Source organism: Anastrepha obliqua, chromosome 2 (genome assembly GCF_027943255.1).
Source record: "Anastrepha obliqua isolate idAnaObli1 chromosome 2, idAnaObli1_1.0, whole genome shotgun sequence".
Classification (NCBI taxonomy): domain Eukaryota; kingdom Metazoa; phylum Arthropoda; class Insecta; order Diptera; family Tephritidae; genus Anastrepha; species Anastrepha obliqua.
This window is the reverse complement of record NC_072893.1, coordinates 123,841,427-123,866,940: the sequence shown is the minus strand read 5'-3', so window position 1 is coordinate 123,866,940 and position 25,514 is coordinate 123,841,427. Positions and strand designations below refer to the sequence as shown.

The window sequence follows — 25,514 nt, the reverse complement described above, 5'->3', positions numbered from 1 at the left end:
ACCGATTTAAATTGAAATCAAACTAGACCCATTAGAAATTTGTGATAGTGAGTTTCCTTTTCGTTTTAGTACATTTATAACACCTTTTCTGTTGTAGATGATTGTCGATAGGACTCACTTAAAAATTGTTTGTAAGTAACAAGTTTCGATTCAAACAAAATTTCAATAATCCAATAATAATTACATTTTAATGCATTCAATACATTTTCGGCATTTGTGGTGTCTGAAAGTGATCCACTTAGTATTCCTATTTTTAATTTTGATTAAACAACTTTTCGAATAATTTCTAGTATATATCAGGTAAGTCCATAAGTTCGTGCGTTTTTTAAAGGTGGTTTTAAAATTAACAAAAAAGTATTTATTAATCAATAATATATTTTCCTTCATTATTTACAATGTTGTCTCAACGTTTAGGCAGATTTTTAATTTTTAATAACAATTTTTAATTTTTAATAATAATTTAAGCCAAACTACGCTCGATATCCCTTTTTATAGCTTCTTTTGAGGAGTAGTTCTTGTTACTCATATGGGATTGAATTCTATGGAAAAGGTGATAATCACAAGGTGCGGTATAAGGTCTGCGTTGTCGTGGTGAAACAAAACTTTGTGTCTATTCACTAAAGACGGTCGATTTTTGTTAAGTGCCTCATTCAGGTTTGATAGTTGATGGGAAAAATAATCAGCAGTTATCGTGTGGTTTGGTTCCAGAAGTTCAAAATAAACAATACCGGCCATATCCCACCAAGTAGACAGGAGAATCTTCTTGGGATGAAGGCCAACTCTAGGGGTCGGTTCTGGTGTTTCATCTTTATCTAACCATTAGCGTTTGCAAACAGGATTATTGTAAAGGACCCATTCTTCTTCACCAGTAACGATACGGTTCAAAAAACTTTCATTTTCAGCAGCTGAGAACACACATTCACTCTCTGCTGAAGGTTGGCGATGGAAAGTCTATGCGGAACCCATTTTTCAAACTTTGAAACCTTTCCCAACTGAAGCAGATGCCTGTGAACTGTTCCATGGGATAAATTTCTGAGCTATCAGAACGACTGTCAAATTTGGCTCAGCTTCCACGAGTTCGAGCAAGGCGTCGGAGTTAAAGACTTCAGGACGACCAGCGCGCGGGCCAACCTTCACGTCGCAGTTACCACTTCGGAATTTTGAAAACCACTTTTGCGCAGTCCTTACACTCACGGTATCGTGAACCGTGAACCCTGTTTATTTCTGCAGCAGCAGTTGTTGCATTTTTACCACTTTTATAAAAAAAATACAAAATATGCCTCTTATACGCGTTCGAAGATTCCATTTTATTTTTTAACAACACGTGCTTCTATCCGCGATTAAATCACTTGTTGAATGCACAATATATCAAAGAAAATATAAATAGTTCCGTTATATTCCGAGAATGATTTTTTGTATGCAAAAATCGTACAGGAATGAAATTATGGTTAAAATACGCACGAAATTATGGACTAACCTGATAATTTATAAAAAACTTATTATTATTATACAATATAAAATAAATTATTGCATTAAAAATGTGCACACTATTTTTAGTACACGTTTATGTAAAAAAAAATAGTACAAATTTTGGTGTTTATGTACAATATATGGAAATTTAAGGCAATATATATTATTTCTTTCAAATCTTTGCAAGCAAATTTGTAAAATGTAAAAAATTAATTGATTATTTTTAGTATTTTTGTGAAAAATATGTTACTTTATTTTTAGTACACATTTCGGTAAAAAATTTAGTTGTTGTTTATAGTACGGCTTTTGCAAAAAAATCCTTACTTTATTTTTAGTAAAAAAATTAGCACATTATTTTTGTCAAAATTTATCGCACTGTAAAATTTTTGTTTTTGAAGAAATACAATTTTTAGTACACATTTCCGTTAAAAGTTAGTATATTATTAGTATTAAAAAATTTAGTTTTTATTTAAAGTACAGCTTTTGCAAAAAATCCTTACTTTATTTTTAGTACAAAAATTTAGTACATTATTTTTTTCAAAATTTATCGCACTGTTAGTATTTTTTTTTTTGAAGAAACACAATTTTTAGTACACATTTGTATAAAAAGTTAGTATATTATTTTTCAAAAGGCTTTTGTAAAAAAAATTTAGTGCAGTATTGTTAGTACATGTGCAGTACTAAGAGTACAAGTGTATTAGTTTTAGTACGACTCCGGTAAAAAATCATTTTTGTGCACATGTTTGTAAACTTATTTAGTACATAATTCTTTTTTTTAGTACATACTTGAAAACAAATTTAGTTCATCTTTGTTGGTACACTTCTTTGTAAAAAAATAATACTTAATCTTTAACATTTTTGAGAGAAGAGTATACTAATTTATTTTTAGTACACATTTATCATATAAATTTTGTTAAAGTTTTGCTCTATTGTTAGAAAAAAAAGTTTAGTATTTCATTTTAGGTGCATATTTTTGTAAAAAGTTAGTCCAGCATTTTTAGTATTTTTATCATAAAAATAGTACATCATTTTTGCCACGTATTTTGGTAGATTCAAAAATGTAGTTCAAATTAAATTTTCTTTTATCATATTATAGCACGCATCATTGCAAAAATTCAGCATAGTATTTTTAGTATTTTTGTCAAAAAAGTATAAAACATTTAGCAATCTATTTTCACTTTTGTAAAAAAGCTGTACTTTATTTTTAGTACAAAAATTTACTAAGAAGTCATTGCAATATTTTTAGAACTTTTTTTTTAAGAAAGTATACTACAGAAATTTTAGTACACATTTGAAAAGTTAGTTATATTTAGTAAAATGTTTGTAATCCTGATTTTTGTGTACATTTTTGTACAAAAAATATAGGGTATTATGTGTTTAAAACAAGTTTAGTAGGTTACTTTTGGCATTTGTGTGAAAAATAATATTACTTCACTAATGTTAGAGTTTTAGTACTCAAGTGCATTAAAAATTTTAGCATTTTTTGTCGTACAACTTTTGCCAGAATCTTTACCTTATTTTTAGTATAAATATTCAGTACATTATTTTAAGAGGATTCCTGTACAAAATTAGTGTATTATTTTTAGTACAACTTCTTAAGAAATTATTTCCTAATTTTTAGCACATATTTTTGTAATAAAAAAGTAAGTACGTTACATTTAATACAGTTTTTTAGTTATGAATAACATAAAAGTTTATGAATAACATGAACAAATTTCCATTAAAAGTCTCACGACTATAAGAGTTGTAGTAATCCACAGTAATCCCAAAATTACGACTATAAAAATTGTATTAATCCACAGTAATCCGAAAACCTTCAGAAGTAATATTTAGTCCTAAATAGAATCTATTTAGCAGTGCTTTACTTCAAATTCTAGTTGCAAATATTTCGTATATTTGGTACATTAATTTATTAGCCTCGTTAATTCAAGCTCAAGTACTCCCAAATGCTCTCTCTGAGCCTCAGCTCTCTCGTTTCTAAACTAACGTCTAGTGCTCACAATAACATTCCGATAAATACATTTCTGTGTGCTCAAAAGCGTGGTAAACACTCGGGCCGTTTTATTTGCAGACTAGTTAAAATTCCCTTAAAAGTTTGCCGCTGGAAGTAAAGTAAACTGGGGCGAAGTGAAACCCCTTCGGGTCACAAAACAAAGAGCAGCTGATTTTACTCAGCGGCAAGGAAATATTTCAGGCATATAACTTGCTTTTGAATGGCAAAGTTACCTTTGCCACGTAGTTGAGAAATCACCATAAGTTAAAGGGCATTTTCAAGTACCGAACAGCGCTTCGGTTTGATTAGTAAAGCTCACTTTAATGGCTAGACGAGAAAACGGCCGATAATATTCAAATCACTGATTTTACTTTGTAAACCAGCATCGAGATAGTTAGTTTGATTATAAGTTTCAGCTAGCCGTGTGTTATCAGTAAAGCCTTGATTAAGGTTGCGCTCACTCAAGCGCATGATAGATAATACCGAGTGCTGTAACAACTCTTAACATAAATCACATTCTATAAATATAAACATGTGTGTGTGTGTGTTTATACTTTATTTGTTTATTTATAGGAATATTCGAAGTGAATCGGCATTCAAATACAATGGAAATGCTGACGAACTACACAAACTAACTGATATGTCAACTTAGTACCAAAAATCAATGCTTCTCTATTAGCATAGTTGTGCAAATATAGTACGCAATGTTATGCTAAAAATTCGGTATGCAATTTTAAACCTCTTACACAAACAAATAAACAAATATATTTTTGACTCTATTTTTAGTTCAATCAATCTCTTAATCTAAAATTTCTATAAAATTTTTATTTTATTCAACGATGCGAAGGGCGTGGAAACTCTCAGCATCGTGCCGCATAATATTATACTCGTATATATTTTCATATTTCCTTTACATGACTACACACAAATCTGTGCAGCTGTGTGAGTTATCTGTGGAGAGTGATTTTAAAATTCCCATGAAGCACAGTACGGAGATAAGCATTTGCGATGCTTTAGTGAAATTCAACATCAAATCAATTCGCAAAAGCTCTTTGCGCTCATCAGAGCCACGCCAAGCGGGTGACAAAACGCAGCGGCGCTGGGCTCTTATCAGTGGGGCATTTGATAATGTTAAAAACAATATTTAAAAAATACAATACGATTTCAGTGAAAAAGAGTACTTCAAAGTGAAATGTCGTTAAAGACGCACAGTGTTTGTCAGCGTCGCGTAGTGTTATGTGCATTGTTGCCGTTTCTATTATTACTGCAACTCGAGAAACATGGCGTCAAGGCAGCTGCCACCTTGCCGAGTGAAGGTCGTGTAACAACAGACACAGCTGTTGACCACAACAAACCCACCAGCGCACCCAGCAGCCCTTTGCCATCATGCGCTGCCGACTATTGGCCTCGTCAGCTGGACACAATGCAGAGTTATGTGGACGAAGTAGTGTGGCCTTGTGACGATTTCCATGAGTACGCTTGCGGCAATTGGCGCGCGCCATATCAGCTGCGCGCTCGCGGTGCACGCGACACACTGACCGCTGTCAAGGCGGACAACAAGCAACAGCTGCTGACGTATTTACTGGAGAAGCAAGAGGCACTGGTGAATGGTACGCATCAAGCATTGCAGCGCAGTGAAGATGTAGCGCTGCGTTTCTTTAGCGCTTGTATTGCGCGCGTAGCTGGCACAGACGGTAGTAGCGGCCGACTACATTTGAATGTGGAGGCAGCGACGCTGCGCACATACAGCGACGAGCTGCGACGCATAAGCGATTGGCCAGTGCTCAATCCGTATTGGCAAGGGAACGAGGTGAATGACAGCCTCAGTTGGGGCATTTATTTGAGCGCGGAGTTGCGACGTTATGGCGTGCAAGCGCTTTGGCGTTTATTGGTCACCAGCAATTGGCAGCAAGCTGAACAGCAAATTTTCTACATATCTGCGCCGGCATTTGACTTGCTGAAGCCAACGCGTCACTCGCTGCAATACGACAGCGACTCGGAGTTTGTCTACAAACGATATATAAAATACTTGATGTTGGATTTGGGCGTGCGCGTGCGGCGCGCACAAACTATTGCCGAAGAAGTGGTTGAATTTGAGAAGCAATTATATGAATTGGTGGCTAGCGAGCGTTTGGTGTTGCTGCGCGAACCACAAACTTTGGCGGCGTTGCAAGCGGAAGTGCCCGAGTTGGATTTGCGTAAATATTTTAAAGAAATATTGCGTGACATAGCCGTAGAACTGCCAGTGGACTATGAGCAACGACTGTTGATTGTGGCGGATGTGCCGTATTTGCGCAAGCTGAGCGCTCTATTGAAGCGCACTAAGCCCGAATTACTGGGTAAATATATGCTAGTGCAGTTCTTGGCGCAGTTTGAAGTGCGTCTACACGATGAGGATAGCTATCAGGAGCAGCGCGAGCACTGTCTGCAGCAGCTACACACTTTCCTGCCAGCTGAGCTAACGGAAATTTTCGTGCGCCTGCAGCATGCGGACGGTGATGTGGTTGCATATATGGCACACACACAAACCATATTGAATGGCATTTTTGCGCAGCTGAAGTTGCAATTCGAGCGCATGTTGAATGCCACAAACGTTTTTGAGCGCGACGCGCTCACCAGAGTGCTGGGTCTGGAAAAGCTGCACGCTATGCGTCTGCTATTGCCCCAAGCCACCGCGGTCAGCAAGGATCAACTGCCGCAAAGCATTCAACTCGACGACAACTATGATGCAAATCTGATGAAGTTGTGGCTGTGGTGCACACGCAAACAGCTCGATGAAATACTAGAAACGCTGCTGACTGGCCACAGCGCGCCCCCAGCATACAATAACTATGGCCCACTCGATGTGAACGCCTACTATCGCTTGAAGAAGAATGCTATTGAGTTGCCGGTGGGAATATTGCGCGCACCATTCTACCATAGCTGTATCGATCCGGCAAAGATTTACGGCAGCTTCGTCTATATCATCGCGCACGAGTTGATGCATGGCTTCGATTATGATGGTCTCAATTATGATAAAACGGGTAATGTGGCGGGCAATTGGGGTGCGAAAGCAATCATTAGATTTGGCAGCAAGTCGCGTTGCTATCTCAATGAACGCTATGAGGATGGCGAGGTGACGGTGAACGAGAATATCGCCGATACTGAGGGCTTGCGGCTTGCCTTGGAGACCTTTAGACGTAGTGGAGGCGAGAATGCCACTTTAACTACGGAGCAGTTGAAACTTTTCTTCCTGAGCTTTGCCCAAACTTGGTGTGGCACGGGCGCGGAAAATGTGAACAGTCTGCACGATGGGCATGGGGTGCGTGTCAATAATGTGGTGAGCAACTTCGAAGAGTTCGCAAAGGCATATCGATGTGATGCGCATAGCGAAATGAATCCGGAAGATAAATGCAGTATATGGTGAGAGGAAAGGTGGGAAAATTGTTGCAGAATTAATTATACAAATAATTCATGCACATGTAGGTAATATGTAAACGAATAAAGGTGTGAAAATGTTAAGCAAAGCAGTTGATTTTGATTTTTTGCACCAGACTTTAAATTTATAAAACAACTATAAAAACAATGTAAAGATTTAAAAAAATATATAAATTGATTAAAACATATAAAAATGTATAACAAGAGATTTTAAAAACTATAAAAATTTATAAAAATTTGCAAAAAAATATAAAAATTTGTAAAACCATATATAAAACTTTATTAAAAAATTGTAAAAACAATATAAAGATTTATGAAAAAATTTATACATTTATAAAACATATAAAAATTGATAGAAAATATCAAAATTTATAAAAAACATAAAAATCTATGAAAAACAATATAAAAATTTATTAAAAACGAAAATAAAAATTTATTAAGAAATATATACGCGATAAAAATATTATAAACACTTAGAAAAAAATTAAAAATATACATAAAAATTAAAAAAAATATATATAAAAACTAAAAAAAAAATAAAAACACTACGTTTACAAATATATAAAAATTTATTTAAAAATATATAAACAAATTTATAATTTGTTTTTTTAAGAAATATACATATTAATAAAAAAATACATACAAATTTATAAACTAAAACATAAAAATTTATGTAAAAAAATGTAAATTAAAAAAAAAAAAAAACCATATGTATAAATTTATAAAAATATATAAAAATAAAAAAAAGCAATTATAATTTATAAAGAAAAATAAAAATGTATAAGCGATTATATGTATTTATAAAAAATTTTAAAAATAAATAAAAATTTGTAAACAAAAATATAAGCATTTAAAAAAAGTTATAAATATTTAAAAAAAATTAAAGAAAATATATAAAAATTTGTAAACAATAAATAATAAAAAAAAAATCAAAATCATATAAAATTTTTTTTTCTTAATAAACTTTTTTATACTAAAAATATTTCGTTACTCAAACTTGTTTCTAACAAAATTTTTAGAAAAATATAAAATATTTTTTTAAATATAAAAATTAAAAAAAATATATAAAAATTCTAAAATATATATATAAATTTATAAAAAAAAATGCATACAGAAATATGTAAATTTAAAAAAAAAGTACATGAAAATTTATAAACATAGAAATTTATTTCAAAAATGCAAAGACTAAAAAAAATTTACATAAATTTAAAAAAAAAATTTAAAATGTATAAAAAAAATTTAAATTTATAAAGAAAAAAAAAATGTATATAAAATTATAAATATTTATAAAAAAAAAAAATAAAAAAATACAGAAAAATTTGTAAAACAATATAAAAATTATAATTAATAATATAAAAAGTTATAAATATTAAAAATAAAAAATAAAAAAAAAACTACATAAAAATTTGTAAACAAAAAGATACAAAAAAGTATTAAAAAAAAATTTAAATCTAAAACAAAAAAATATATCCAAATTTATAAAATATTCTTAATAATTTTTTTTTTTCTACTAAAAATTTTTCCTTACTAAAACTTGTTTCTAATCAATTTTTTTTTTACTAAAATTTGTTTCTTACTAAATCTGATTTTTGCTGAAACGTTTTTCTTACTTAAGTGCTACAAATGTCGAAAATTCACATTTCTTATACAATGGCAGCTTAAAAGTAGGCAATGGAAAGCATTACGAAGTTATAGCACGAGACCCAGCACTGTTGCCTAAGTAACTATATAGTTAATTCTACACAAGTTTTCTACTACTTCCAATCAATTGCATGGTATTTGTACGCACACAGACATACGTAGGCAAACACGTATTGGAGCGCAGTACCACCAAATAAACATAAATATTAATTAAGTCACACTTTTTACCCTTGCATTATTAAAATAAATGAATTTTGGTTTAAACGATTTTTTTCGAGCTGCTTAAAATATCAGAATATCACAAATTTGGTATTTTAATAAATATATGGAATTTGATTTCAATTGCTAATTGCCGCAAAATTATTGGGATTAATGAAATTTCATGTGAAAAGCATATGCAGTCAGAGTTTAAGGCATACTTTTAGGCGATTACGCTACATACGAGTTTATGAATTTTATGGCATATATGTAAGCACTTGCGTGCGATATTCGGATAATTTAATTATTGTAGTTTACTGTTGTCCAGGTGTTTTGTTTATTGACCATTTTGCCTGGTTTGCGCTTTTAATGCGCTAATATTTGCAGCTTAAATTGATGAAATGCCTTAAACAATTACTTCTGATTAAATTGTAATGCATGCTCGAACATTTGCATGCACTTATTTATGATATTAATGGTAATGCAGGCGTCATATTTTTGGGCAATTTTAATTAAATTAATAATTGTGAAAAAAAGAATAAATTAATGATTAAATTCAACAAAATTCAGTGACAGAAAATATTTCAAATTTATTCCCTAGTCCAATAGTACACTTTTTGAACAATATTTTGTGAAGGGAAATGTAATATAAACAAATAGCAATTTTTTTCTAAAAAAATTCTGCAATTTGGCATTGCAGTAAGAAGGAAAAGGTGTACCAAATTGGGTGGTTTTGGAGTTAATTCTTTTAATTTTTGTTTTGGGAAATTTTTTTCTTGTATTTCTGTGAATCTCCCGAATGGCAGTCAGGCACCAATCCATTTGACTACGGCGGCCGCTTAGCGTTTGGGTCCTTATTCCAGCAGACAAGCACTAGGATGGACTTTCTAGCATCAGCGGAGCCGAGGCAGACATAGGGAGCTCAGGGCGCCGTTGCAATGAAAATAAAATAAAAGCTGTGAGCAAAAACTTGACGTGGCAGTAAGCAAAAGCAATGGCAGGTAGCAGAAAAAAGTAGAAAAATTTGTGAAAAATTTTGCCCTTATGCTCCGCACGGGAGTTCGAAGTAGAATTGTATTCACCTTTAATATTATGGGCATCTGAAATGATTTTCCAGAAAGGAATGGAAAAATTTTGCTTTGGAAAAAATGCTGCACCTTATGCTCAGCACGGGAACTCGAGGAACTTTGACGAAACTGTTTATATGTTATGGTTTTATCGCGGAGTGTATAGTTGTATGCGCCTTTAATTCAAGGGGCATCTGAAATGATCTTCCTTCGTATATTTAGTATAAAAAATGTCCGATTTTTACTTCCTTGCCTTACCCTTTTCTTAAGTGGAGATATTCTCACTATTGCTGGTAAAAGAGCTCTGCTACCCTAAGATCTCTTACTCCAAGATCCTCTCAAGTGTTTTAGAAAATGCGCATAAATTCTACTTCAGAGAGAAACTTTACTAAAAACTTCCGTCAAGTAGTATAAAATCTTCAAGAGGTAAAGCCTCTGATATCTGCATAAAATTATTGCTATTAAAAGAAATTCGACCCATCAGCAACTACTTTTTACCCATATCTTATGAAGGAAATGCTTTTAACAGTGCTATACACACACACCAGTACACCAGTCACGGTTTGCCTGCCTACAAATTTGAATGATTTTCTTATATAAAACTAGAGAGAAAAATTGTTCATAAGGAGCTCCATATTTTCTAGCGAGCTCGATTTTCGTTAAATATCTGAAATAACTTTGAGCTAAATAACTGTTTTACTTTATTTAAGAAATTTGTTGCAAACTATTTCCTGCTTCTGATAAGTTTTCGCTTATGACTTTTTCCATAACCGAGCATGCGTGCACTCGTATCTCCAGCAGCCAACCGCCATGAAAAATGACATCAGCCCAACTAATAGGCCGTTAAAATTATATTATACGTTGTCTATTTTTTGGCGTTTGAAGTCATAGCAGACTGTTTGATATGTGCAAAAGTACGCGTGTGTGGAGGTATCTGTATATACAGCTATACTTTGTATACAGATTCTCTTAATTTGTGTGTATGTATGTGTGAATTCCAGATGGTAGGCGAGTACTGCAGCTGCTTATTTTGTGGTTGCAGCATCAACGATAGATAAAATATACTCACACATATATACGCACATGCATGCATATATGTGTATTGTTAAAATAATACACACATATGGAAAAAAGTTGTATGACAGCCACGAATTAGTAGCTGTCACAATGGCATCATAAATGTTGCTTCATATAACGATTTGCATCGTATCCCTCGCTAGCTAGGGTAACATTTTTTTGGTTAAGCTTTAAAAGCGCATAAAGATATGCAGGCATTTGTGCGCCGTACCAAAGTAAATATAATACATGTCGGCAGTCAAGCGTACGCACCCTGCGGGAAAACTCTGAATTAGTGCGCAAATTTCTCTGTCACAGAGTTGGCCTTTGCACAAATCGTATGCCGTTCTGGCTGTAAATGTAAAGGGTTTTTCAATTGGCGTGGATTTTGGTAACATCTGTGAAATCTTTTGTGTATTATTCAGTTGTTTGTGCCAAATCATCATGGCAAGTTACACGATTGAACAGCACGTTCAAATGACTTGAATGACTTAAAACTTTATTATCAAAATGAGTGTTCATTAACGCAAACTTTGCGCGCATTGCGCCCATTTTTCGGTAGACGTGGTGGCCCTTCCAATTTCTTATGGCCCATATTGAACCATATGGACCTAGACGACATGTGGTTCCAGCAGGACGGCGCTACGTGCCACATAGCAAACGCCATTTTATTCCATTTCAAACCATTTTATTCCGCCCTTATTGAAAAACCCTTTATTTTTACTAGTTGGAATGCGACCATATGTGGTAGGAGGATGGTCTAAAAAATGGGCGATATAAAATTTGTTTTCCTTTTGCGAGGAGATAAATCATTTTTAAAGCAAAAATAAAAAATTTAAAAACTTTTCAAATTGGGTTTTTAGAAAATGATTAACAATTTTAGAATATTTGAAGAAAAAGAATATTACATTTTTATTTATTAATTTTTTTGATGATTTTTCAGAACTTTGAAGATATAAAATTTGTTTTAATTTTTAATTTTAAGAATTTTTTTTTAATTTTCAAAGAGAAAATATGCGAATTTTTTAACTTCTTCTTGTTTGGTTGTTTTGAAGATGATTAAGAATTTTTGAAAATTATTTAAGAAGAAAAATATTGAATTTTTTTTTGATAGTAATTTTTATGGTGAAGTTTCTGGATTTTTGGAAATATTTAGCGAAATAAATATGGAAATTGGCGATTTAAATTTGTTTCCTTTTGTGAGGAGATTAAACATTTTTTTTTAATATTCAAAGATAAAATATACGAAATTTAAAATTTTTCTTTGTTTGGTTTTTTTGAAGATGATTAAGAATTTTTGAAAATTGTTTAGGAATAAAAATATTGCATTTGTTTTTGGTAGTAATTTTTATGGTGAAGTTTCTGGATTTTTGGAAATATTTAACGAAATAAATATGGAAATTGAAGAAATATAATTTTTTTTATTTTATGAGGAGAATATTTTTTTTTTTAATTTTTAAAGAAAAGATATACGTAAATATTAATTTCTTCTTCTTTGGTTTTTTTGACGATGATTAGGAACATTTGAAAATTATTGAAGAGAAGGAATATAACATTTTTATTTATAATTTTTTGGTGCTGTTTCAGCACTTTTGGAATTATTTAGATTTCTTGACGAAAAGATAATTAAACATTTTTCCAGTTTTCAGTTTTAATATAGTACGTGGAGGAAAAAAAGTGAACGTCAAATAGCATATGAACTTTTGAAGAAGGATACGCATTTTTGGAAGTTTTTAAAAAAAATTTAACTTTTTTTTTATAGCGTTTATTAGTTTTTGGAAATACTTAGAGCACAGTAAAATCCATTTATAATTTTATTTTAGTTTTGCTTTCGTTTTTCAGTATGAGTAAGAATTTTTAGAATACTTAAACGATAAAAATGACTTTTTTAACTTCGTGATTATAAATACAATTTTTGGAAATTTTTGAGAAAAAGAATATTTAATTTTTATTTTTTTTTTTATTAAGTTTCAGAACTTTTGGAAATATTGTACTAAGTACAGATGGAATTTGTTACTTTATAAAAAGAATTTTTTACTTTCTACTTTACAAAAAGATAACTAAGAGTTTTAAATAATCACAAACAAAAGCAGAATCATATTTAAATATTTTTGTTGATGATTTATAATTTTTGGAAATACTTTAATTTTAATTTAAATTTAATCTTAAAGAAAAAAGTGTAAAGTTTTTCATTAATTTTTTTATGACGTTTTACAATTTTTGGAAATATATAGAGAAAGAATATTAAGTTTTGAATTTATTTAATTTTAAAGAAAAAACTTATTAATTTTTTTAATGATGTTTCATTATTTGTGGAAATATTTGGGGAAATAATATGAACTTTTGGGTGTATTTAATTTTAAAAAAAAGAACGCCTTAAAATTTTTAAAAATTTTTCCATGTAGATTTATACTTCTTGGAAATATTAAGAGAAAAAATATGAACTTTTAAACTTATTTAATTTTAAAACAAAAAACCTAAATATTTAGAAAAACTGAACTTCATTTAGTATATGAACTTTGAAAGACAGAAGTTTTTGGAAGTTTCGAAACAAAAATTTATTTATTTTTTCTTTTAGATGATCACAAATTTTTTAAAATATGCGCATTGAAAAAAATAGGAACTTTTAATTATTCTGGATATTATCCAAGAATTTGTTTATTCCTTAGAGGAACTGTGCGACTTTCACTTTGATGTTTCAGTGGAAAGCATTCAAAAACAAAATTATGTAAAATTTTATTGTAAAGTTTTTTTGTATGAAATTGATGTTTTGTTGAAGAAACATCAGTTTGTAAATAATTCATTTAACATCCGTGAATTGCTCGCATATAAAAAAGAAAAATGGGAACATGAAGTGGTTTGATATTTAGTAAGCGAGCATTGGCTCGGAACAAGAAGATTTTCCTGCCGGGTATTTATATGCACACACACCAAAAAATAGAATCGATTTATATACATATACATACCTATATGCATATTTGTATGTAGTCGTATTCAGCACGCTTTTCCACCAAAGTAAATAACGCTGTGCATTTGGTTGCTTTGCGTCTTTGTCAGTTTCAGCGTGGAGTACATTTAGGCGCACACGACATAAATTGAGATACATAACTTGGTCATAATTTGCTCAAAATTTGATTAAATGGCAGATTTATGATTACCGTTACTACTGTCCGGCCGTCGGCATATTTTTGTTGACCGACATTTCACCCACACGCATACACATACGCAATGTAAGTTGAATACACCTGTATATACAAGTAATTGGTATTTCGGAGGGATCAGAAGAAAATGTCAACATAAATGCCAATTAGCGCGAAAACCATCATAAAATTGATGTTGATAAAAATTACGTTTACAACCGTTTACACAACAGTTGTAGAAGGCCAGAGTTAATTAAATACTTTGTGTTATTCGGATAATAAATTATGGAAATATTCTGCGCTCCGAATACTTTAAATAAGTGATAGATTGCAAATTTTGTTATAAATTCTAGTTCATCTAACATCGCAACGTTGAAAAATTTGAAAACAAAACTTTTTATATTTTTTATTTATTTTTGGGAATCATTTCGAAGAACTTCTTATGATATATATTTGTTAAGCCGACAGCCATGACAGCTGGGGTTTCTCTACATATTTTAATTATGATAAAGATATAAATCGTAAAAACAGAAACCAGTTATTTGTTAAAAGTTGGAAGTACTATAAAAAAATTAAAAAAAAAAAATAGAAAAAATATTTAGAAAAAAAATTATTAAAAAATAAGATATTTTTTCAAGCAATTTTTTATGCTAAAAACTGATTTTTTTTTTGAAATTTTTAAATTTCTAAATTTTAATTTTATTAAATCAATTTAGAAACAATTCTTAAAAACAAACTAAAAATTTAAATTTTTCCAACCAATTTTTTTTATCTAATATAATAACTGATTTATTTTAAAAAAATTTAAAATTTCTTAACTTTTTTTCGAAACGAATCAATTTGAGAAGAATGCAAGAATATTTCTTAAAAAACGAAATAAAAAATTTTTTCAAGCAATTTTTTACCAATTTTTTTTTTTTTCAAAATTTCAAACCTGAATTTTTTGTTTTCAATAAATCAAATTGAGAATATTAAAAGAATATTTCTGTAAAAGTGTCAGATTTTTTAAGCACTTTTGTATCTTAAAAACTGATTTGTTTGTTTTTTTTTTTGCTTAAAAAAAACCAATTTAAGAATATTGCGCGAAACTTTCTTTAAAAAAATTAAAAATTAATAAAAAAAAAATTTGAAATATCTCAAACTTTTTTTTCGAAAGAAATCAATTTCAAAATATTGCAAGAATATTTCTTAAAAAAAAAATAAAAATTAAAAATTTTTCTCAAGCAATTTTTTACCAAATTTTTTTTCAAAATTTTCAAATCTGAACATTTTATTTTAAATAAATTAATTTCAGGATATTACAATACAAGAAAATTTCTGTAAAGTATAATTTAAGTCGGAGGTTTTTTAAGCAATTTTGTGTCTTAAAGACAGATTTATATAAAAAAAACTCAAATCTCAAAATTTTTTTTTTTTCGAAAAAACTCAATTTAAGAATATAACAATAACATTTCTTCAAAAAAAATTAAAAATTACGAATCTATTCAAGCACTTTTTTACCTTAAAAACTGATTTATTTAAAAAAATTTTCATATATCTCAAAACCTTTTTTTCGAAATGAATCAATTTGAAAATACTGCAAGAATATTTAAAAATAAAAATAAAAAAATAGACATTTTTTGAAGCAATTTTTTAGATAATTTTTTTTAAATTTTTTAACCTCAAATTTTTATTTTCAGGATATTACAAGAAAATTTCTGTATAAGTATAATTTAAATTGCAGGTTTTTTAAGCAATTTTGTGTCTTAAAAACAGATTTGTTTAGCATAATTCAAATCTTGAAATTTTCTTTTTGAAAAATAACTCAATTTAAGAATATTCATGAACTTTTCTTAAAAAAAATTAAAAATTACAGATTTATTCAAACAATTTTTTACCTTGAAAACTGATTTATTAAAAAAACAAATCAAATATCTCAATTTTTTTTTTTTCGAAATTAATCAACTTGAAAATAATGCAAGAATATTTCTAAAAAAAATAAAAAAAATTTAGTTTTTTCAAACATTTTTTTACCTATTTTTTTTCAAATTTTCAAATCTGAAATGTGTTTTGTGAAATAAATCAATTTAAGAATATTGCAAGAATATTTCTTTAAAAAATAATTTGACTTACTGGCTTTTTTAATCATTTTTTACCTTAAAATTGTTTTGTTTAAAAAAATTCAAGTCTCAGAAAACTTATATTTGAAAAATAATTAATTTAAGAAAATTACAAGAATAGGTATTTCTTTTAAACAAATTAAATATTTCAGATTTATTCAGCAACTTCTTACCTTAAAAACTGATTTGTTAAAATATAATTCACATCTCTAATCCTTTTTTGCGAAATAAATGAATTTGGGCTTATTTATTTTCAAAGCGCTGTTTAATATGATTTTCATATTTTTCTTTAAAATAAAATAAAATAAAATAAAATAAAAAACGTACACAATTAGTTCCAGAATTTAAAAAAATTAGAAGGGTAGCGGTGAGTTTTAAGGTGTTGAGGTGAACAGCAACTAGCACTTCAGCAGCATTCTCGAAAAATGTATGTGGAAAGTTTGCGTTTATTGCAACAACAACATGCCTATTTATTTCGCTAAAGAAAAAAGTTTTCGCAAGCTTTTCATGAAAAAAAAATCAGAGTAACAGTTTTTGAGTATTTGGGCGAGCTCCTCCTTCTACTTGTGGCGTGCGTTTTGATGTTGTCCAACAATGGAGGGACATAAGCCGCCTCCGAATGGCAGATATTTTCTTATGAAAAGCCTTTTCATGACCGAAATACACAGAAAGGATTGGAGGTACACCATAGCAAACAAAAAATATCTATATGGCTTAAAGAATGCCATTCTTCTCATATGTTTCAGAGAAGCGGATTGTTGTGGACGAAAAATATTAATTCTGTTTCTGGTTTTCTTAGAGTTCGCCTTTCATTTTACACTCATTTCACATAATAATGAAACCTATGACCCAAGTGGTCCAGTTAGCACAAAGTATGGATAATTTTTTGTTGGCACTGGATGTTAAGGCTTAAAAATGTTCAGCTGAAAACAAACTGCAAAGCCGAATAAAAACTTGTTTGATGGTAAAAATATTTTTTTAAATTTTCTTCATTTGCTTCTCTCGCAACGCTACATTTCAGTTTTCTCATGCGTGAGAGGCAGCCCACGCTGATAGATGTATGCACTTATATACTTGTAAATATGCATGTAAAGAAATATTCTGTTAAAGCAAATTGATTTTTTTATTCCTCATATTTTAGTGGAAAGTTTTGTTGCGGTGATAAATGTTTTTTTATGAGCTATGCTCATGGTTTAAGGCATACTCTTATATACACATTCATGTTTGTATGAGTGCTGTGCGAAAGAAATGCATAACAAAAATTACGCTAACGAAACTTTACTTTACATTGCCTGGCCGCGCCTATTCCCCTCCTTTGCCATTAAACAAGTACGCAACACAGTTATAAAATTGATAACGAAAAATAAATTTCAAGTTTTCTGACTTGCAGGATGAGGAAAAATAAATGAATTGCATATTTTGGTACGTCATAGCTGTTGAAATGCAAAGTGAATTGTAGTATTTCAAATTTGCTGCCATAGTTTGAAAATTTCCATGGGGCTAAAAAAGTTCGATAGAGTTTGTTTATTTTTCACATTTTCGTACTCACTTGAATGTGTCTCTGCCGAAATTTTTAAAGATATTACACTCGGGATGCTCCAGCAAGCGGAATGCTATTGAACAGTGATGATTCTCCAGCGGCGAGATGTCATTATATCTGCAACACAAGGTGAAAAAAATGCAAATTGGAAAAAAAGAAATGCAGGAAAAAAATCATTAAGTAGATTAAGTCGTAAAATGCAAGCAGATAGCTGGCCGTATGCGAGAGAAAAGGAGAACTGTGTTAATGAGACGCAGCGTGATTGGAAAGACGAGCGAGACGATACAGCGTATTGATGAAGCTCTCTAGCAATGGTAGCAAATAAGCAATTGAAATGCAAAAATCTTTGTAGCAATACAAATGCAAATGCAATGCGTGTGTGTATATGAGTATGGTATGTATTTCTGTAAGCGCACACACACCATTGCAGAGCTACTTGCAGTTGCCAATCACAGCTATCGAGGCAATGAAATGTTAATTTGATGCGCCGCAAGGTAGGCAATAAAAATACAGTAAGCACTGCAGCATTGAATGCCATTAGGCGTCGTGGAAGTGCGCGCGTGGGCGCGTGCTTGTGTGTAGGTGGTTGGTGTGCATTTAAATTAGGGTTGTGCTTATTTTTAACATTAGAAGTAGCAGAAAAAGGATGCAACAAAACCAAGCCCGATTGTAGATGTATCAATGTATTTGTGTGCTCTCTTACTATAAACATCCATACATTTCATGATACGTAAGTAGGTACATACCTGAGCGCCAATTCGGTGCGCGCATTTATCTGATAGATATTATTATAGCCTGGATGATCGAGATCATGGCATATGCACGACACCAGCAATATCAGGCATTCCAGGTCGCCTAGTCGTTGCAGCAGATTGGCATGGCGTGTCATGGCGTACATCTGGAAAGGAAGAGAAGGCAAGATTGCTTGTTAGATAAATGGTTGGAAAGGATTATGAGAAAAATTTAATTTAATTTGAATTAGTTAGCATTTTGATGTGTTTTGAAGAATTTCATAATTTTCAGAACATTTCTACTAATAGGATAGAAACCCTAGCTCTCGTTATATCGAGTGCTTGCTGATATAAAAAAAGTGTAAGTATAGAAAATATCTCATTCTTTTTCCTTGTTTTTGTTTTTGTTTTTTGTTTTATTATAGAGCCATACAATTTTTTTAAAGACATTTTTTTCGTTTATATAATCGACCACATTTTTTAAGAAAATACTAAATTCAACAAAAAAGGATGGAAAAAGGTAAAAATAAATGTGTAAATTTTTTCAGAATACTTTATTTTCGAACGAATTATATTTTTTAATTATTTCTGTTTTTTAAATCTAGAATTTTTTTATAATTAAAATGTAACTAAAGTGTTTAATTATTCGGGCTGTCATATTTTCTAAGAAAATACTAAGTTCAAATAAATAATGAAAAAATGTCTGCTTAAAATTTTTATCACAAAACTTTATTTTAAACTATTTCCCAAAAGGCGACATAATTAAGATACTTTTTCGAAAATGAAATAAAAAACTTTGTAAATTTCGTGGCAATTTAAAAATTACCTGTACCATTTAAAAATTCAAAAACCCAAAGTTTGAGATTTTTTTACATAAATTTCGAAATATAATAACAATTTTTTTAAAAGGCTTACAAATATAATAAAATGTTATAAACCTCGAAAATTAGAAAAAAAAATTTTTGTTAAATTAATATTTTTTTCAAAACATAATAAAATTTTTAAAACTCGAAAATTAAAAAGCTAATTTTAATAAAGTTGAAAAATTATCTATAAAAAAGATTTAGGATTGCATACATTTTTTTTATATAAATGTCGAATATTTACTAAATTAATGAAAATAAAATACCACATTTTTTAAAAGGCTTACAAAAATAATAACACTCGAGAATTAGAAAAATGAAAAAAAAAATTTGGTAAAGTTTAAAGTTTTTCTAAAATAAAAGTTTTTTCAAAGTATTACAAAAGTTTAAAACTCGAAAATTAAAAAGCAAATTTTGATAAAGTTAAAAAATTATGAGAATATTTAGGATTACATAAAATTCAATAACCAGTAAATTATCGTCGTACATCGAGCTAGGCGTCAGAGTTATAAAAAGCGAGAATGCCGTTGGATCGAGCATGCTTTATGGAAACTTATCGGTGAAATCAGTCACTCCGGGTTGCCATTTCTAATATAGAGAATTTCCGCTTCATATTCGAGTACATAATTTATGACAGACTATATCACACAACGACACTGTTATATGTAACTCGCATTTGCTAATTTAAAAAATTTTATAAAAGCAGGGTTGCCGTTTTATGGTAAATTTGTTTGTAACCATTTGGATATAAAAAATATATTGCTTTTATTTCATTTAGTGTTCTCATTCAGCTTGAATATTAAACAAAAGTTTGCAGTTGAGGCGTCGTTAAGACTAACAAAACATAGGGTTACCCCAAGAAATATTTAATATTGGTTATGGGGATAAGTTTCCGCCCCCGTAAAAGAGGTGTCGCTGCTGATACTATTTTTGTGTTCGCTCTAGTATTATACTGGTGATTTGAAGGTGTATATGTGAGGCCTCGATTGCAGCACTTCGACATTCGTTTAAGGGGGGACCCTCATTTAGACGGTCGAAAAATGCATCATTTTTGGGAATTTTTTTCTCAGGTAAAATAACTTCAAACGTTTTGTAATTCATAAAGTATTTTAATAAATGTCTTGACTGTCTACAAAAATTTTCGGAGAAGAAAAAAAACATTTTAAGTATGGAAATATACACCTCGTCCATGGCACCTCATTCTATCTGTGTACATTCTAGCGCTCTGAATTTTTTTCTGAAATAAAAAAACCAAATTTTTTTTAAAACTTTAGGATAATACCTTCGATGTGACATTTTGATATAAAAAAAAATGTCGAAATTGATATTTTTTACCCAGTTTTATGTTAAAAGTGATTTTTCATGCATAAAAATTGACTTTTAAAATTACAAAAAAATATGAAAATCTTTTTTTTTTTAAAAACACTTAATGTCACATTGAAAACAATTTAATTATCTTTAAAATGAGCTATTGTAAAGCCTGATTGGTTCAATACAGCGTTCTCAATTGTGTACACAAAATCGAAAAATGATGTTTCGAGAAAAACGCGTTTAAAGTTTTGGATACAGGCGATCAGGCCACCCGTCGCGTCCTGTTAAAAATTTTGTCACTCCTTCAAAAATACAGATATCGACTTGAAATTTTGAAAGTATATTCTTAAATAGTTGTAGAATAGATTAAAATTATTTCCAAAAAATCGATTTTTTTGACCCGATAAATGAGGGTCCCCCCTTAAAGCGTAAATATCCTTTTTTATATGGCGTCGGTAAACGTTTGCACGCGATGGGAATGGCCCAGAGAGCAGGTATCTGAGTGCCACATCAATTGAAGGAGAGGGAAGTAGAAAGACGTTTGGTGACGTGTGAGTTGCTTCTTGAACGACAGAAAAGAAAAGATTTTCTGCATCGCATCGTTACGGGCGATGAAAAATGGATCTATTATGATAAGCGTCGAAAATGTAGGAGCTGTTGGAGCCTGCCAGGTGAACCAGGTCCATCAACAGCGAAAAAAAATATTCATGCTTCAAAGGTTATGTTGGTCATCTGGTGGGATCCGAAGGGTGTCATCTATTATGAACTCACTAAACCAGCTGAAACCATCACTGGCGATCGTCCCGACTGCAGCTAATTCGATTGAATCGAGCTCTCAAAGAAAAGCGGCCGAAATGGGACGGTACACATGACAAACTTATTTTGCTACATGACAATGCCAGGCCATTTCCTATTCTTTCCTATTTAAAAAAGTAGAAATACCGCTCAGTGACTGATGCTTACGTATTTTTTATTTTGAACAGTTGTTCAGCAATTTACACTCCAAGAGTAATAAAATTCTCTGTATCATTCAAGAACTACCTTTTAAATGCGAGAAAAATCTTGATTGCTATATGAAATATTTTCGCATTTACCCCAATTAGCTTACAACATGAAACTGGTTATCTTCCAATGACGGATATCCCTGCAAAAAGTTCGCAACCCTTCAGGCGCGCTATTTAAAAATAACTATAAATTAAATCCATCCGAAAGGAAATAAAAGTTTACAAACTCTATGAAACATTCACATCGACCGACTTTATTGAAATCTTCTTCAGTAAAGTGCCAGCAATCTAAATGCAAATTGCGTTAAACTATTGTAAACACAACTAAAACGACCTATTTTACATATGTGAACATCTACATATGCATATCTTGATTTATATGTGTGCGTTTATGTGTAAAAATTTACTCAAATAAATTGATAATGTGTATGTATGTATGCGTGGTAAGAAAACTTGTTTGAATATTGAATACTTTAGGCAAACAAACTTTCAACGCCAAGTCACAATAATAAACTACGGCTTTGCTAAACTTGAGTGCTGTCAATTGACAAGAGTTTATCTTCACTGTAGATGTACATATGTATATGCATGTATACATGCGCATGTATGTATATATGCCAACATGAGCATCCCTACTGAAAACTATTTACAGCATAAAACTGATTTTCAAATCAGTTCAATTATTGACCTACTAATAAAAGATTGATTTCTAACTAGTATCAAAGTGGTACACAGGTAATGACTTTAAACTATGGTCTGGCAGTAGCTCAAAAAGCTTGAATATTTATAGTTATTTTGAAGGAATATAGCACTGTGCCCTGCAAGATCTATTATGGATTCTTCTTCATGGAGCACAACTTTCTCAAAAAATTTTTGGAATTTTTCTATTTAAAAAGGTTGACTCTTTCGTAATTTGATGTCAAAATGTCAAGTTAATCAATGGAAAACTGAGGGGGGTATAGAACTTCGAATAGAATATCCATTAATCTTAGCTGCTAAATTTCAATCAAAAAAAGTGATGCCAGAATTTATTTGAAGAGGTTGCCCAAAGTATTTATTGAACAAAAATGGTTAAAACCTGGTAAATTAATGTTTGTTTTTTATTTATAATCATTTAAATAATAGTCAATAGACCCTACTTTCCACACTGGAACTGCAGGAATTTATGATGAGGAAAGAATGGTTTTTACGTGAATTTTTATGCAATAATAGACATTTTTATAACATAATTTCTGTAAGAATTACATCTGAAAAAACATTTTTAATTTTTTATGTGAATTTACGCAGATTTTTAGGCGTTTATGCTACCTGCTTGAAAAAATTGTTTTTAATATTTTTGTATTTAATTTTTATCATGAAATATAAAAAAAATATTTCACATTTCAATTGTGCATACACTAGACACTCAAAAAACAAAAAATTAATAAATAAAAAATAAAAACATATTTTCCTTTCCTGCAGGGATGCATAAACGCATAGACAATATGGCATTTTTGTGTTGCTGCAGAGTGTGTTTCATTCTGTCTACTCTACTGCTGCGTACATTTTTGGCTTAATATATTACAACATATAAATGTATATATATTTTTTTTTTGCCGAAATTTTTTGCGAAACTAACGCAGGACTAACTTTTGACATTTTTTATTTATACTTCTCGCACCACGACCACCATCATTTGTATGCCGCCTGTACAGTGCGTTTGACGAGACATTTAATTTAAAAACTTTATACAGCAAAATAATGATAGAGATCTACAGTTGTGTGTATAAATAATGGTGCTGGTTGTTGGTTTGCATTGAAAGTGTTGCTGGGACTAACAGGCATAAGATTTAAAGGATATAGTTACATAGAATATTATTTTCAAATTATAAAGTATTTTGGCTTTGTTGCGCAACTATAGAATAGTAAAGTAGTTTCGTGGGAAGTATTCTCTTTCGTATGCAGTAGCGCTCTCTTCTATAAATAAACCGTGAAATGGTCATAGTGTTTGTTCGCAGTAGAGTTCATTTCACGGCAGAAATGATAAGAACAATAACACATAGAGCAACCAATTGCTATGAAATTTCACCCAGAACTTCGAAAATCCACACTTTCTTCTGGATCCCAGGAAAAAAGTCATTGGGTTTTGAGACATTACCCTTCAAGCTGTTTCTAACCAAGTCTAGAAAGAAAAATCAGTACGCATATTGATGGAACTGAGAGGAGAAGACCTTCAGCACTCAGCCTCGAAGAATGACGTACACGCATTGTGCGTTTGAAGGATAGAAGCGAGAGGTGGTACATACTGCATTGGCCCAAAGTATTAGACAACCCACTAAAATACAAGTAATTTCAAATGTGGCTACCAAAGTGACCGCTTCCATTTGCAAACGTGTCACTAGTGTGTTAACCTTTGATTACAACAATAAATTGTATTATGGTAAACGCCATGAGGCACTTGGCGCATATAGTCTACAAAGTTGAGTTTTTTCACAGGGATACTTAAAATATTTTGGCCTTTTTAATTTGGTAGTTGGTGGCGGCCGCCGTAACCGAATGGGTTGGTGCGTGATTACGATTCGGAATTCACAGATAGAACGTTGGTTCGAATCTCGGTGAAATCAAAATTAATAAAAACATTTTTCTAATAGCGGTCGCCCCTCGGCAGGCAATGGCAAACCTCCGAGTGTATTTCTGCCATGAAAAAGCTCCTCATAAAAATATCTGCCGTTCGGAGTCGGCTTGAAACTGTAGATCCCCCCATTTGTGGAACAACATCAAGACGCACACCACAAATAGGAGGAGGAGCTCGGCCAAACACCCAAAAAGGTGTACGCGCCAATTATATATATATATATATATACATACATGTACATGGGACGTGAGTGAGTCAACGGGTTGCCGAGAAATACTATTCAGATTGCGTGGTACTCGCTGTTAAGCACGGGGCAGCAGTACAGTCTTCAGATCTAAACCTCATGGTGGGCAATTTTAAGACGTAAAACAAAGGAACACAGAATAATATTGCAAAAGGGCCTGATAAATGCTTGAACTCGCGAGTGGAGCGCCATAAGTACAGCGAATGAGCAATGGTTGTAGGCTGGATGTCCAAGAGGATTGCCGCTGTTATCAAAGCAAACAGAGGAACTACTAAATATTAATGCTTTTATCACTACTAGCTCTTATTTGTACTCATTTCTTAATAAAAGATTATTACTTCACTTTTTAAAATGAAAAATTAAGTAATTCATTACGTTACTGATAATAAATAAATATGCATTAAATTAAAATAAAATCTTGTACAGAAACAAAATCGGTATTTATGTAATGCTCGCATGTCGTATTTAACAGAACTGGAATTTAGAGCTCTTTGGGTAGCCGGACCATATTTGCTTACTCAATTCTTACATGTGTAGGAATTTTAATGTTTAATGTACAAAATTATGTGTTTCAGTTTCGTAATTTTTGTTTGCTTTTTTTTGTTTTTTTAGTTTTGTTTTAGAGGTGTTATAAAGCATTCGAAGCTACAAAGTGTGGAACTTGCCTTCTAGTTCACCGCAATAAACAATTCCGCTGGAAGTCTTCATTATTCGACTGACCGCATTTATCTTTCCAATCCCAATCTACCAGATACATATCAGAGCTTGACTGAATGCTATGAAAAGTTTTTAGCGGTCAACTCAAGTCCAGCGAGTCGTTCCTTGTTCACTTTTATTTTCTTTTATCGCTACTTGCGTGAAAATTTCACTCATCTGCTGTGCCATCACTTTATATGCCTTCTTCTAATTACTCCTTCTGATCGGCAAAAAAAACCTTTCTCTACTTCGTACACTAAATCAGCTTTCAACTTGCTTGTAGCTGCTGGTCAACGATTTGACTAAGGACATTAGTTCTTTTTGTCTTGCTGCAACATGTTGCGGTTGTGGTCGTACGTCAATATGTTGATTAACTTTATGGCACAAGCAAAAAGGAAGTTCAGTTGTATTAAATTTGCGCTGGCGCTTA

At 31.1% G+C, this 25,514-nt stretch overlaps 2 protein-coding genes across 2 annotated transcripts in view; one reads left to right on the top strand and one right to left on the bottom strand.

The window, feature by feature from the left end:
• The window catches only part of LOC129239016 (high affinity cGMP-specific 3',5'-cyclic phosphodiesterase 9A), a 204,972-nt gene that overhangs the window by 33,374 nt on the left and 146,084 nt on the right, over positions 1–25,514 (bottom strand). The window contains exons 6-7 of the mRNA XM_054874280.1: positions 18,368–18,519; positions 17,631–17,738 (exon numbers count right to left, since the gene is read on the bottom strand). Of these exons, the coding sequence (XP_054730255.1) occupies positions 17,631–17,738; positions 18,368–18,519 (260 nt within the window). The remainder of the gene's footprint in view (positions 1–17,630; positions 17,739–18,367; positions 18,520–25,514) is intronic.
• LOC129239017 (neprilysin-11) lies at positions 4,551–7,024 on the top strand. Its single transcript, XM_054874281.1, has one exon. The coding sequence runs from the start codon at positions 4,656–4,658 to the stop codon at positions 6,867–6,869; it is 2,214 nt and encodes a 737-aa protein (XP_054730256.1). The 5' UTR covers positions 4,551–4,655; the 3' UTR covers positions 6,870–7,024.